This window comes from Ruditapes philippinarum, unplaced genomic scaffold (genome assembly GCF_026571515.1).
Source record: "Ruditapes philippinarum isolate M1 unplaced genomic scaffold, ASM2657151v2 ctg9061_1_1_1_1, whole genome shotgun sequence".
Classification (NCBI taxonomy): domain Eukaryota; kingdom Metazoa; phylum Mollusca; class Bivalvia; order Venerida; family Veneridae; genus Ruditapes; species Ruditapes philippinarum.
Genome location: NW_026861733.1, coordinates 97,182 through 113,823, shown reverse-complemented (window position 1 = coordinate 113,823; position 16,642 = coordinate 97,182). Strand labels below are relative to the sequence as shown.

The 16,642-nt window shown below is 31.8% G+C and overlaps 1 protein-coding gene across 1 annotated transcript; it reads right to left on the bottom strand.

Moving 5' to 3' along the window:
* Window positions 1-383: 383 nt before the first annotated feature.
* On the bottom strand, window positions 384-9,816 carry LOC132716653 (uncharacterized). The gene is made up of 5 exons (XM_060699976.1): window positions 9,613-9,816; window positions 2,408-3,003; window positions 1,771-1,929; window positions 1,085-1,472; window positions 384-817 (listed from the first exon to the last, which is right to left on the bottom strand). The coding sequence occupies exons 2-5, from the start codon at window positions 2,975-2,977 to the stop codon at window positions 741-743; spliced, it is 1,194 nt and encodes a 397-aa protein (XP_060555959.1). The 5' UTR covers window positions 2,978-3,003; window positions 9,613-9,816; the 3' UTR covers window positions 384-740.
* Between the last annotated feature and the right edge of the window lie 6,826 nt (window positions 9,817-16,642).

Genomic DNA, 16,642 nt, shown 5'->3' with positions numbered 1-16,642 from the left:
TTATCAATGTTTCAACAGTTAAACTTGATTGTTTTGTGTCGATGAATCAATCTTCATCACCTAAACTTGACTGTTTAGAATTACGTCAGTTAAGTTCCCTTATGAAAGAGATGCATACATAAGGACGTCATTACGCTGTTTACGAGTTCCCTTACATGTTACTTATATAAAATATATCTTCATACATGTATATAATTTGTGGTATAAAGGTGTATGCTAGATGTCAATTTAACATCAAGTGAAAATAAAATAGTATAAGAACGGACTGTACAATTGCGTTATTATTGTTCCTTTAAAGGCTTCTGTTTTCTTGACAATATAAGATTTTACTTCTTTGTATATAGCGACATAATAACAGACATGTAAGAATTATCAGTTATTTTTGATATCACGAGACGTTCAAAAGTTAATTTGTAATTAAATTGTGCAGGAATAATGTGAACAAACCATCTCTCTTGAAAATATATTATTTGATATTCCTTTAAAATACACATCGCCCCTGAAATTGTATATTTTTCATTTGTCTTTGTACCTTTGACTGAATATACAACAATTCAATGCACAAAGTAAACATATATTAAAATGCATCGCAGTTGTTGAGGAATGCGAAACTAAACTGTGCAACAATAACGTCTCTGTTCATGCAATTGCAAAATATTCATAAGCAAGGTAAAATGTCAAGCTTGAGATATTAACAAGAAGGGAAAAGAAAGCAATTTATTAAAATAAATCAATATTAATCATAATAGTTCATTACCTTTTGTTCGTTTCTGATATGTTTCCTCCGACAGTTTAGCATCAGCATCAATATCCCTGGCTGAAAATTGAAAATATCATATGTTTTGTATGAGAAATCTTGGAATATCAATGTTACACAACACATGCTTATTCTAAATGCCATCGAAAATAATAAACCTCGGATGCATTTTCATCATTTGATTTAATCTACAGAAGCAACTGATTTAAATATGCCTATAGATAGAAGAAATCTTGAACAAAAGTTTGATCAAACACTTGTTTGACATGCTTGAAATGGCATATATCATTGTGTACGCATATGTAAATATTCTATAAGATATCTTACGTTTTTCCACAGCTTTTTGTATCTCTTTTATTACATTTGCTCCCTTTTCCCTAAATTTTTTAACCTCCTCTTTAGCAACAATTTTTAACTTTCTCTCCCCCTTTGTTTTCTGCTTATCTATCTCTTGAATAGCTTTTTGGACTTTGGCCTCAAAAGCATCAATTGACGACGTGAATGTATCTTTTAGCTTGGACAGTGAAATATTTCCCTCATCAGCAATATCTTTTACTTTCAAATTTATTATTTCAATAAGCTCTATTTTTTGTTTATCAGTCTTTTGTTTGAACTCATCCATCTCGTTTCTTATTTGTTCCTGGATAACATTGCCTACATCTTCCAAAACTGCGCGAACAACATCTTTACCAATGATCAATTCATCCATTTGAAGCTGAAATTGTAAAGGAGTGCTGATTTAAATAAAGTCAATCTTTTTTCTATACAATATGCTGTTTTGGCACAATGAATGATGAAGTGATGAAGGCCAATTCCATTAACATTAATTGCAAAAATGCCAAAGCCCTTATAACAGATTGGGCATAATTGGTTGGAGACAATGTAGCTAAAGAATATATTAGATCGTCAATTAGGAAAACAGTCATTTCCTGTCCAAGCTTTGCAGCATAAAGATAGTTTACATTATTAATACTGTGTTAAGAAAATAGACGAACACAAACAAATAACCATACCTTTGCTAATTTCTGAATTGCGTTGTTTGGTGCTTTATTTAAAGCTATGAATCCAGGATCAGTCAATATATCATTTAGAATTGTAAAATACTGTGTAAGATCTGCATCCTCGACCTCTAGTTTTGGAGAATGTCTAACAGCTTTACCAACGTTTCTACCCTAAAAAATATGAAAAATGACACAAAACTTATAAGCTAAGTTTTATAGTGGCCGATATGTGCCATTCATGTTTTCGCCCAGCAAACCCGCCATGCGAAATATCGAGAATAAACAAGATAAAATGGCGGGGTTCGCGGAGCGTGGACATGGTTATACGCGGAAATGCAATTTTATAAATAAAACGTCTTCCGAGAGCGCGGAGCTATATTCAATAAATAAAATTGCGGGATCACGAAGTATAAACACGCAAACTTGCGGGGGCGCTGGGCAAAATTTAATAACTAATGGCTCCATCAATTAAACATTTAAATATTTGAATTTTGGCTAGGCTGGTCGTGGGGCAAAATCATACGTCAATTAGTGGGGCGCGGGGTGAGGTTTAATTCTATTTATTCATGTTTCTATTCAATTATCATATAAATATAAGTGTCTTTAAAAGCACATACAAAAAGGTAAACAAACGTGTTTAAACTGGTACCTTGTCAAATATGTTGTTCCTTTTGGAGAGATCGTTGTTTATTTTTGTCTCAAATGCTTTGAAGTTAACAATTACACTGACTATACCATTAAAATCGGTATCTACTGCATTCATTACATCCTTGTAACCATCAGGGGGCATAAAACATTTCGCAATTTCCCACGGATTACTACACCACTGAGTCGCATCGGTGTTTTTAAAAGATGGACCATTAAAACGATGAGCATTTTGAATCTCAGATCTCATATAATGGCAAATTTTGTTCGGGCAACCATTGGAGTGAAACTGTGTTGCACGGTTCCTATGGTAACCACATTTTCCTCGATTGACGTTGCAAATCTTATTTGTTGGACAAACAACAATATTTTCAGTGTTACAGTTTGAACAGGTGCTCCCCGCCGATAATCCGTTTGATATAGAAATATCCTGAAGACACTTTTGTTGGAACTGTACGATTTCATCAACAACAACAGGCTCGATTTCTTCTTTTGCGAAAAGAACAGCCAATGCAGCCTTAATCCAATTCAGAAATTTGGGTTTTGACAAAGTAGGGTTCGGTACTGAAGACATTTTATTTGTCTGCTAGCCACAGGTATCTAAAATGGAAAAGAAACGTTGTGATACATGATTGTTAAGATAATTGCGTGTATTCCAAATGAAAATGAAAAAGAAAAGAATTATGTTTACTGATCATTGGTTATAATAAATGTACATTTGTATTTAGACTTTCACACAAAATACCAAATCTCTGTAACTATACTTAATGCCAAAATAAGTAGAGAAGAAAATTATGGGTTAGCTATATGGACACTGATTTTGGTTTAGAAAATTGTTACAGGATACGAAAAAAAAAATGACAAAAGAATAAATCATCACTTTTAGAGCTACAAAAAAATGAACGATGATTATGAACGTTTCCGTCTGAACTAAAAAAATAAAGCTGGTATAAAATCGTTTATAAACGCCGCTTCCAATTTATATAAACAAAACTGCGACTGTCGGGATTAATATAGCCATTGATGACAATAATTTCAAATAATACTTTAAAATGTTTCATGTTAATACATCATATTCACTTAATGCAATGCTCTGAATAAATCCGAAGGACACAGTACTACGCAGGAAAATATCAAAATAAACTTAAGGTATATGTTCAGTTATCATTTTAGAAAATAAGTCTAATTTCTTTGCATTGAATTTGTATTTTGTACCTCCAGTACGTTTTAAGTTATGCAAATGAACACCAGAAAGGTCAATTGTAACTAAAGCATATAAAGGAAGGTCAAAAATTCGATGAATATTAAAATCTATTGCACGAAGTTAGATATGTCCAACTTAACGTTTTGAGTGAGAGTTGGCATTTCTAAAACTTCTGAAGAGAATTGGTTGAAAACTCACATTTTATTTATCTGTGGTTATCTAACATTATTAGTACAGATCCAATAAGCGTGTGTTACCTTTCTACAAAGCTATAGCCATTTTCTAACTATCAGGCACTGAGAATAGCCAAATTCCCTATCCTACCGACAGGTTTGAAAAGTTTGAATTTTCAATGACATTTCTTCTACTAAATAAAAAATGTAAAGCAAACAGAAGATCGATAGAAATTCGATACCAATGTTGGGAGGGTTGGAGAGAAAAGTTATTCCAGTGATGAAGGTAGGTGTCTGCCAAAAACATTTATAAAGTATGATGTACATTGATTTCCACGATATCTCTCTTTAGAGATTAACTAACAAGTGAATACGTATATGTGCAAATGTCATATGTTTATTCACTTCGAGTGATAATATAATATTTACAGCAGTGAAATATAGGTGCCTTTCGTTATATAGTTTAATCTTATATTTGTTAAATTTCTGTTATAAATCGATTTCCACTGACCATGCATTTGCTGTTTATCATATTTAAAGGTATCACGTATGATAAAACACATCAGTGCAGATATCCTATTTGTGCGTTTCTTCGCTACAAATTGTTTTTCTTTTCAATTCGGTTATTCAATGTGAGCAAATTAGACGATATAATTTTCAAATATAAGATAAAGTTTAAAATAGAATGTAGCTGTAAACTAGTTTGCAATTTTTCTTTTCTAAATTTACAAAGTGGTCATGGTGATTTTATCTTTTAAATTGAAGGACATGATATGTCTGTTTTTGTGCATTTATACCCCACTTAAAGAGCCATTGTTATTCAATACACTACGGTCTATTGATCTATTGACATGAATGATATCTATAGAAATCAATCGTTATTCAATTTGCATGCCTGAAAAACATATTATCATATTATACGACGGATCGTAAGATTTAAAAGCATGAACAACAATTGGTAAAAGAATGTTCATATCATGTATATTTAATAGGTAAAATGGATTTAATCTGTTTTTTTTTTCGTATTTCCTTATCACATTACCTTATAATTGTAATATAAATTCTTTTTATCAAATATGTCAAAGAATATTTGAACTTTATAACTGAAACTATTATAACACACTGAACACAATTAATATATGATAAATGTTTTCAAATGCAAATTGAGCGTTTGGTTTACGATAAAGATTATAACTATGTATTGACAACTGCAGCATAAATAAAAGAACTTACAACCCAATATATATATTTACAAGATAAAACCGAAAGTATGAGGGACTGGCTTCATTACGGGCAAGTTACTAAGTGATTAGTCATCTTATTGGTTAATACGCCATACAAGTACAACGCCATAATTGAAACAGCTTTCATATGTTGTTTCGCTGAAATCAATAAATCAAAGAAAATATAATTTGATAATAATGGCATTATAATGAATAACTTTAACGTTTATAGATTTACAAGTTATTACTTTAAAAAATTTAACAGATATTACTTACATCAGGCCTATATATAATAATAACCTACGGAATAAGTTTTAATTGAATTTTAACATCTCTTTGATAATATCAAAGTTTTGGGTAGTTCAAGAACCATGTTAAAGTACAGACCAGACAAAATATACAATATCAAATGTTATTTAATTAATTAACGTTTTTAATATTTCATATGATGACATAATGAAATCACCAGTCTGTCATTGTTTATAATTGTTCTCTGATATTCGTGATTATTACTTCATGTACACAATTATTATGGTAGCATTCATGATTGATTGCCTTTTTCATATTCGGTTTCTAACAGTTCTTCAGCTGTATACGTTTCAATTAAGAATTATGCAGTTGACTAATTCTTTTTTAATGGTATTCAAGATCATTTAGATATGAAACACGTGATTCCATTTGTCATTAACGCATATTTATTTGCCTATCTAATGTCACACATGTACTTTGGAGTAAATTATTATTATTATTGCTGCTATTTAATTTAAAATTGCATAATTTTAACATTTTACTCAATTCAGAAAAACGGAATGACTAATGAACGCACAAGACGGCAAAATTACAAATGTTGCAGACTCAGTTTGACTGAGCCTGTTAATAAATATTACTGGTCAGTGCAAGTTTCCGCCCAGTAGTTCCCTAGCACCGGCTTAAATTGGATACTTTTTTTCAGTTAAAAGAAACCATCTCAGATATGTTGAAATACCATCCATTTTCACACACTCCATGATGTTATAAAGACAAAGGCGTCTGAATATTAAACATACATCTTCCAACCAACTCCTGGCAGTTCATGGGAAACTGGTGCATTTAAGAGGAAGTAACTATAGTAAGTCTATAGAATAAAACATGGATGTTTTGAAGTTATTGTTTTTTGTTTTTTTGTTGTTTTTGTTGGTTTTTGTGTTTGTTTCTTTTTGTCACTATATTGAAATATTTTGGAGCCGTGCCATTGAATTGTAATTATAACTTTGTGACTTGTAGCATTGGTAAACACTTATAATTATCTTTGTATGTGATTTATTTTTTCATACACCCTGAACAGTATATATTAGCTGTTAAAATCGATGAGTTTTTAACTCTCAAATAATAGTTTATTATTCTGACGCATGTGTCATTATTTAATTATTTTGCACCTGTGGTAAAATATCAACTAAACAGTCTTTTTGCCGTGACTTGCAACTTTTGAAAAATCTCTCCAAAATCATTTATATTAATAACACATTAAGCATAGGTTAGTATAGGTTAGTGTTGAATAGGCGACCAATTATTTTTGTTAATGCATATTATTAAACATTAACCTATTTAATGATCAACATTATTTTTTTCACAAAAACAAGGCATTTCTCTAAATCACTGATAGCTCCGCCCTTTCCCTCTACAAGATGTCTACACCTTGTCAAGTTTCTAACATTTCATATTTAGATAAGCTAAATAAATGGCCCTTTCAACATATAATCAGGCACATTTTTACTGAAATGTCACAGAGTCTATACCTTTATCTACATGTAGGTAAAAACAATGGAGTTAATGAAATGTGTACATCCTTTTAAAATAAATGGAAAATGTGAGAAAAATACATAAGAGATTATTAATTATTTGTAAAACAGTTTACAGGTGGAGGGGGTCAGTTTACAATGAGTTTTCCAGCCAAAAATGTAATCATTGTATTCTTAATATCATTGGATTGTTAATGCAGTTCAATCCTATCAAGTGAAGAAAATAATTTTTTGGTTACTTTTTCTAGAAAATATAAAGTTAAAACAGTCAGCAATTTATAACAGATATTTTTATTAGAGTTAAAAGGATATAAATAAGTTACTATGTTACAGTATGTAATCATTTGTCTCTGCGTGCCCCACATGTATTATCTATGTAATAAAGCAATTGACTGTATCCTCACATTTAGAAAGCCTTATTATTTTTACGTTGGCATTGTTTTGCTAACCTTTATATTTTCCATTTCAGAGTGCAAACCACACCTCTTATTCCTCCCTAATATAATGCATTTCTGAAATTTGTTAGACTGGTTAAACGACAGATTAAGTAAATTTTATTTAGTTAGTACACTTTAACCAAAGTAAGACTTAGTAGAAATTTGAAAAAATACTACAATGTGATTGGACAAAAAATTATGTTGATCATTAATATGGGATGTGTTATCTACCTTTAGAAAGACCGATTACCATTAACACTTTACGAAGCCTACAATGAATCAGATGTTGTCCTTTTTCCGTTGTACAAGCAACAGCTCCTTTTATCCATTGAAATGATATCGCTTAAAAATACAGTTTGACCTAACATGCTCTGTGAAACCATTGTATTAGATATGTTACATTCATTTATTTAATTATACTTTCATTAAAATTAATATTTAACAGTCTGCACCCGTTAAGACCTCACTGATCATTATATTAAAGGTATAAAAACCTCTATAATTGTTTACACGCGTCATGATTTCTGAGATTGTTTTGAAATATTTGATTTGGCTTTTTGTACATGTGTTTTATACGAGGGTGCATCAATAAATTCGTAAACTAATTCAATAACGGGGAAATTAATTAATTTAAGTACCTAAAATGATTACTCCTACTCAAAGTCACGTCCAATGCAAGACTTGCACTTGTCCCATCTCTCGACCCATGACTCGAACACGTGTTGTAGCTCGTCATGTGACATCTCATGCAGCTGTCTGTCTACGGCACACCTCACCTCTCTTGACTCAAATTATGTACCACGAAGACTGTTTTTTAAAGTCGGAAACAGCCAGAAGTCCCAAATTGCTGGATGCGGTAACAGTTCGACGTCGAGTTTTCTAGTGTATCCCTGACAACGTGGCTTGAATAGATCTGCGCGTTGTCGTGGTGCAATCCGGAACTAAGTATATGTGGGCGTTATCTCCTTATCGCCACCATGAGTTCCGTTCTAAGTAATGTTGCATAATAATTCCCAGTGACTGTCGTTTCGGAGAAACAAAGGAGTTAAGCACTTCACCGTATGCATCACAAAATATAATGGCCATAACCTTCCCGGCTGACTTGGAAATTATCGTTTTTGTAATGGGAGGCGAGGAAGGATGCTTCCAAACAGAACTCTGACGTTTGCTTTCCTGTTCAAAAAAGTGAATCAACGTTTCATCACATGTTTTCATTCGATTAAGAACGAAATCCACTTCTTCACGATACATCCTGTCGTACTGCTGACACATTTTCACCCTTACCCCAGTCTGCCCCAACGTCTACAAACGAGGCACTCATCTTGCTGAAACGCGGCGCATTCATAACCTATCAGTCATAATGCCCTAAGCTGTACCATATGAAATAGCGAACTTATCTGCTACGTGTTCCACATTTACTCGTCTATCTAGAGGTATGTACCCTTGAATGACAGCCACTGTTTCTTTATCTGTTACAGTAACTGGTCTACCAGCATGACTGTCGTCTTCAGTTGCCTTTCTGCCGTCTTTAACCCGCTTCATCTACTTTAAAATGACACCTTTTGACAGAGCATACTCTCAGTAAACTTTATGCAAATCTACACGAATATCGGAAAAAGACTTTCCTAGTTTTGTGTTGCGCTGTTCGTTGACGATGTGTGACGCCATAAGTGATGACGTCATAGTTGTGTACATAGTACGATACAATTTGAAATAATCTGTTTTCAAAGCATTTGAAGTTTCATTTTAAACGGACCAGTAGTTTTGACGCTATTGAATTAGTTTACGAATTTATTGATCCACACTCTATCGTTTGCTACTTGTATTGATTAAAATATGTATACATAAAAACGGTAGGTTCATTATAAAATAAAGAAAGGACCCTTCTCTCTATAGGTAAAGAAAATGTGTAAAAAAAGTTTCGGTAAAAAATAAAGCGGTATTCATGTCTTTAATATTCGTTTGTAAAATACAATATATTTACAGTATTGCATTTCATCGCTATGTTTGAACTGAGCCAAACTTGTTTTTACCCATGCATGACTTGATCTACTGTTTAACTTCGGCATCCGACCGAAGTATTCAAGATCCTCCATTAAATTGGTATGGACATAATTTTTTTCACATCAACGCTTGCTTCATGTCATTGACATTGAGCCGAAAATTCTGTGTTTCGATAAGTCTAAATTTTGAAACCGAAACTGACCGAGAAAAAGTATTTGAATATTCTAATGACATATGTTTGAAAAGAAAACCAAACATAAATCAGACACCTGTTGTACCATGAAAACGATGTTTGCTTTAAAAGGTGAAATTATAGTACAAATGAAAATACCAAATCATTAAACTGATACAGAAACATTTGTTATAGAAGTTTTAAAATGTATAACTTACGATAAAGTATCCTTTTTAATCCAATTATATTGTTTTGAATCAAGTTTTATCTAGATTAAGCCCCATGTTCATCTTTTAAATGTTTTTATTTCAAATGTTTAAATAAAATCACGGCCACTTTTGTACATAGGATCACATAAAACTTATCACAATATTCTTAAGAATTTAGTTCAATATATTGCCTCATTTGCTTGAATTTAAACAGTTTGAATTATAAGTTTCAACGCTTTTGTATTATCGCTACGGTTTAAGAACCCGCTTGCCTGTTAGCCAATGAAAATTCAAAACTCATACCTTAAGGCTGAACAAAATGGTTTATATATAGATATAACGTGTTGATAAGCTAAAAAAGAAGTTATTGAAAGACGGTTATCATGTTTCAGTTGGGTTTGTTAAAAACATTTATAGGTTGTATGCGTAAGGTTGATTATCGATCAATCGATTTTGTTTATGCACTGGTATGTGATCCATCTTCCGCAGGAAAAAAACGTGATTGAACGTGTAATGCTTGCTGTCAGACTGATACATCTATTGAAGATAATATAAATTTTCATTTGTTCAACTGTATCAATCATGTAGATCTTTTTATGATTGAATTGCTTTTTTACAATTTCATACATGCATTTAAAGCACACATTATGCAGACATTATCGCTTTTGTTAATAGTTCAGTTATAGTTTAAACAATGGGTGAACTAAAGAAATGCTACAACGACATTTTGTGCTGGTCTCGCATATCTATTTTTTCTATTTATAGATTTCTGCCAAATGATACGATTTAAATAGAAAAAAAAAATAACGAGCTTGATTCTTAACTATAATAGCTTTACAATAAATATAACAACATATAGGTCCAACTCCCATGCATTTGTATGCTTAATGGTAAACAGAATTTGCAGCTTTAGCGACAACATCAAAACAGTAAGTTACATATTTAAATATCGAAATATGACCGTCATTAAAATTAATGACTTGCGTTTGGCGTATTATTCCTATTTGCTGTAATTTATTTCATACACATAAGCTAATACTTTAAATGTCACCTGTATTTACAATAATGAAAATAGTCTAGAATAAACGTTTTTCCCTTGTTAAATAAGCATGAGTAATTAACTGTTTTTATCGAAGACTGCTACGTTTTCTATTATGTAGCTCTCGACATAGTTTTAGAGCTTTATAAAAGCTCTTATTCGTTAATTAAATACATCGACTTCAAAAATAATGCTTAGCTAAATAGAACTTTCCATCATGACATTTGTTAACGACCGAGGGCACCGCTCGACTTTTTTACGTTTTCTATATGCACATAAACAAAGAAAAACGGTTTAAACAAAACAAACTTTTAAAAGCAAAAATTAAATTAAATAATAAGTTTTTCATATTTTGATTTAAATATGACTGTCTAGTCACACACGTTGTTTTGTCCAAGCTGATTTTTTCCCCTAAATAAATGAATAAAGTTAAGAAAATAAAAACGAGATTCAAAAATTTGATGGCAAAAGTCATTTTAAGGTCAAGGCCATACCTGTATTATTTTATGTCTATTTAGTCACAAGTGTTTTTTTTGCCACGTATAAATCAAATTCGTACAAAAATAACAAAACTAAGGCAACTCAACCAAAATTCAATTTTTGAACTTAACGGTCAAGGTCATATAAAGCTAAAAGTAAGGTCAGGTCAGTTCAATCCTTTAGAATGTCTTGTTCAAAAAGTTGTTTTGACCAAGTAAGAAAACAATCCATGCAAGTGACACCCAATTTATAGCGATAAACAGAGAAAATTAAATAATTTGACCTTCAAGGTCAAGGTCATACATTATTCAAGGAAAACTTGAGTTTGATATACATGAAGGTCTGACCTAGAAATAATGTGTCTAAAATGAAATTAATCCATTTATAATTTACAAGTAAAAGCAAGTTTCATTAAGATTTCATTAATATGACATTGACACTCAAGGCCAATTTAAAGTCACATCTTATGATTCATTTTTTGGGGAGGCTTTGCCGACCCAATGTTAATACCGTTCGTCAAATCTTACTGCCGCGGTAATCAGGTCAAAAAATAGTACCTTGATTTTTTCTAAGCTGACTCATCAGTCATCACTCATCACAGACATTTACAATATGAAAATATTTTCATTCTTTAATTTCATATCAGATAATAATTCTCTGAAAAATTCTTGATTTTTGTTTGTTATTTTTTCAAAATCAATACTCCGTGACGTCATACTGCCGCGGTAATCAGGTTTAGGCATACGTACGTCTGTAATAAATAGTTCTGGTATGAAAACCCTTCTACATAATAATTTTATCAATAATTTTTTAACAAAAAGCATAAATGACAATTCATAAGTAAATGCTTTAATTAGGTGGCAAATATTCTTTATTTTTTTGATAACAATTTTCCAATTACTACGCAGCGACCAACTGTTTATGACGGGTCATTAACTAGAACGTTGCAACACCGTAGTCTCAATATCATGCATGTTCTTTTGTTGATATAAACCATTAATAGTCCTTAATATTTTTTAAAGACAAATAATGGTTAATTGTCGTTTACATCAGAGACATGGATCGTGCTTGCGTGATAACTAAGGAAAACTAACTTATTAGTACACCCTAGGAGGCTGTACGCGGAAAACGCTCATAAACCGCTATATCATATAGTTGTAAAGTGAACAGTTAAATGACAGAAATATGTGGTCAAATATGTTTTAACAAGGAAATAATTATTTCAGAGAAAGACGCAAAGACGCAAAGATCAGTCTTCAATCAAATGAATGATCCCGTATTGTGTAATTAGAAAGTTTATTCAATTCTAGGGCAACGCATCATAATTTGATAGTCCTTGTGTAATAAAATTCAAATTTTCAATACAGATTATGAGATACATAAAAAATATTAAAGAATAAGAGGCTTAAAAAACAACAACAAAAAACAACAAAAAACGCATATATATACGAATGACTTACAGTTTAGCATCGGGAATTCATCAACATATCTTACGAAACTTTAATTTGAAAACGATATTTGCGGGCGCTGAAGTGATTAATGTTTATTTGAATAAATCAAATAAAAAAACTTATATGTTTGTGTTCTAAAAATAATCGGCGGCATAAGAGGAATTTCGTATTCATTTTACAACACTTGAAAAAATACTACAGAAAATGTGTTGTTGTTTTTTTTGTTTTGTTTTCAACAAAAGTGTGTGTGTTTTAAGTTTATTTATACTCGGGGCCGGAATAACCATATGTCCGAGATTATAGCATCGGGGACGTCTTTTTCAAGCCGAATCTTCCTGGTAGCCCATTCTTCGTTCGTTGGTGGTAAAGGAGACGACAATACTGGCAAGGCATCAACTTCCTGACTGACGACAACAAAAACGGCATTCATTAGCGCCAAACCTCCAGAGTAAGTCACGACAGGTCAACCAATCACCTCTGGTACTTGAGATGACTTGACCTTGACCTGCCGTGTGCCTTCTCCGCGACGTGCACGCCTCTGGAGGGATTTGGAGAAGTTTCAACAAAAAACTTCCAAAACACGCTATTTATAAATTATAACACCATTCATAGCACTGACGCTTCGATGTTCTCATCTATTTGCGGGAAATGGTCGACAGGGAAAACCCTACGTAATAACCGCACACCCTGTTAACAATAGATTTTCCGCAGTTATATTTCAAGCTAGTGAGGTTTAAAAATCTATCTATTAACTACCATAAGTTGGTTGAGTGTTGGCGGTAAAAAAAGAAGATATAACTTCCTGATCAATTGCTCTGTCTTTGCCCTGTCCTGTTTTTGTTCGGGGTCCGCCTGGGCTCCTTGCCGTTGGTTCTTGTTGCTGGGTCATATGGGGGTTGCGTTCATTGAACGCCGCCTTTCCTTGTTGATCTTGTTATCATATTGTTTTCACTTAGGTTGATTCAATTTTGAATAAGCCTTGCAGACATGTATTTTTTCAAGAAATATTTAGTTTTAATAAATATCCGAAGCCGTCAAAGTCATCGACGAGTAATGAAATGGGAATAATTTTCTGAAACGTGATTTTATTCCAGATTTGCTTCGGAAGAAGACATCTTTCTGTCCGTAGAGCATGGATATTAATACTCATCACAAGACAGTATCTTATTGATCTCAATTATGGTACATGACATGTAAATATGTATAATTTTTATGTTCAATAAAAATGTTGCATAACTTGCAGTTGTTATTATCATTCAATGATATTAAAATGACATAAAGTATTTATGATGAACAGTCCTAGAATATTTTGATATGGAACAGTCAGTTGTAAAATGTTATTGTTATCTTATAATGAACAGTCGTCATACTTTCTGGTATGTCATGTATTATTGACAGTTTAGGTTTTTCAAAATTTGCAGGATTAGCAGTCCGAATGTAGACCTCAGTGAAATGTTCTGGAATATTAACAAAATGAATAGTCAACCATATTAACCATATATATGAATGGTTGAACACAACAGTAAGGATAAATGACACAATGTGCATATCTTCTTATTTTGGAAATAATTGAAATAACAGCACATTTTAAGCAAAAAGAAAAGAAACTATAAGTCTGAAACATTCTGTCATAGCCGCCCCATCAGTACATTCAGTGCTTTGATTACTGTTTGAAAGCAAGTCTTGTTTTGTCCAAGTATAAAACGAATCCGTATAAGAAGTAAGTAGGCAGATAAAGAAATTAACAGATTTATAAAACGGAAACCTTTATCTTTTACGCGCCATTCCTTTTTCCTTAATTTGTGTTGAAAGTCAATGTAAAATATTGTGATTACTTTGCCTTTATGGACAGTTCCCTATTAGAAGGAAAAACTCACTTTTAGATGTGTTACATAAGCGGTGTCAAAACATGTTCATGAATTAGTTGATTACCTGAACAGATTCAAATAGATGGTAACACAGCAGAAACGATTTAAACTGTTATATTTAGTCATCTTAAACATAAAACATTTTTTTAAATGAAATGGTTTTGTTCACCATAATTTGCTTTTTTTGTAATGTTTAAGATTGAATTACTAGTTATCTCTGATAATAGATTAAATCCATGACCTGTGTTTGGTTATGGTTACTGAGTCGTTTGACAAGTATTTTATCTGTACTGACATCCTATATCATAGACTGATACCTTACCCGTTCATATATTGTTATATTTTCTTTCCGAAAATCTAGACATGTCAAAGTAATACTCGTAGTTAGAAAATAAACGTTAACTTTTGTAAGAACTACCTTATCTATTGTAATGGAATAATAAATGGAAAGTTTTTTGTAAAAGAGTAAATATTATGTATTCCTTACAATAACGTTAATATGATGTAATAACTTTTTGAGGACCTCTCTGGCTAGTCGACAAACTCCTTACAAAGACCCTGTACTGTGTACAACTGTAGCCCATCGCTAAAACTTATGTTATGTATGTTGGAACTCGCCACAGAATTGTTTACTTGTTCGAAATTGATTGCAACCAATAGAGTTAATCTTATGGAATCGGTGCATTAAATGCAAATTACTAAAGTGCATACTTATTTTCGAAATTGTTTGTGGATTGGTTTGTAAGAAATATGCATCATGTAAGCAACTTGCTTTTAACTTCTCAAGGAGGATTCAATGAATTTTATGAAGCTATTCGTGTATTTAAGGGTTTCAGGATGCATGATATGATGAAGAAAAAGTGTTTGAAAACATAAACAACATGTTATGAAAGATAAAACAATAATTCCTATTTAGTTAGCCCTTATACGAAAATTGTAATTGTTGGAGAATGCATTATTTGCATGCTGGGAAATATATCATCTTGCGTCATGGCATGGAATAAGCAAACCAACTTGTTTCAGCATATAAACTTTAAGTACTACTTTTCGTGAACTAAATGCACGAAATGGTTACATTTGAATGATTGACCTTTAAGGGCATTGTAATTAATGGGTCAACGCAATACCATTTTTCCCTACAATAAATGCAAGACAAGCTTTCTTTCATTTTCTCCTTTCGAATTTCATTAAAATATTAAAGACGTTAGAACGGTTTTAAATTTTACAGAAAGTACAAATTTTACTATCCTTTGCACCAGGCGTCGACGATGTTTAACATAATCTTATATATGTTAATGATATTCATTTGAGTATAAATCCATTATAGTACAAACAAAAGCCATTAATAAATGTCCTGATACTATGATCTTTCAAAATAACGACCGTTACAATGTCCCTTTGTTTAATGGCTCAGTCGACAATACATTATACATATCATCAATTGTGTCGTTTGTTATATATGTTTATCAACGTATATTGTTGAAGTGATATTTTTGCTAAACAATAATAATATTTATTTTGATCTTTGTTATAATGAACAAACAGGTAACATACGAAGTCGTTGAAATATTTTAGATATTCGACCCATTCATAAAATCTTGAAAATAACAGATACAAAAATGTACCTCATACTATGAGGCTATGAAGAAAATACGAACGAGGTTTGATATAGTGTATTTATGCACCCTTGCACCAGTTAAAGCGCTATTCAGACTTCATGAAACAATAGCCCCGATCACGATCGCGCATATTTTTCTATATAAAAAATAAAATAAAAATAAACTTGCACTTGTTGCAGTCAACTAGACCATGATTTGCAATTATAAATGAACATTATGCTACAATGTTCCAAAATAAATTGTACACTCAAATTTGCAAATAACTTCACAATAATTGCGCTTCATCACCGTTGCCATAAAATCACAAATTACAACATACAGTAGACAACTTATTTTTTGCAATGGCAAAAATAATGATGTTTAAGTAATAATTCTGGTTTAAATCATGTAACATCAGATATATGCTTATAGCATATTTATAAATGTTTGATATCTGTCAGTATTACAGACTCTACCGAAGATGTTTCGAAGATTAATGTATTCATGAGACAGCAAACACACAGCTTCTATGTTTCAAATTTTTCCTTTTCTTTTAGAACACGGAAATTGTGCGAGTTAGATATGTCGCTGAGCATATATAAT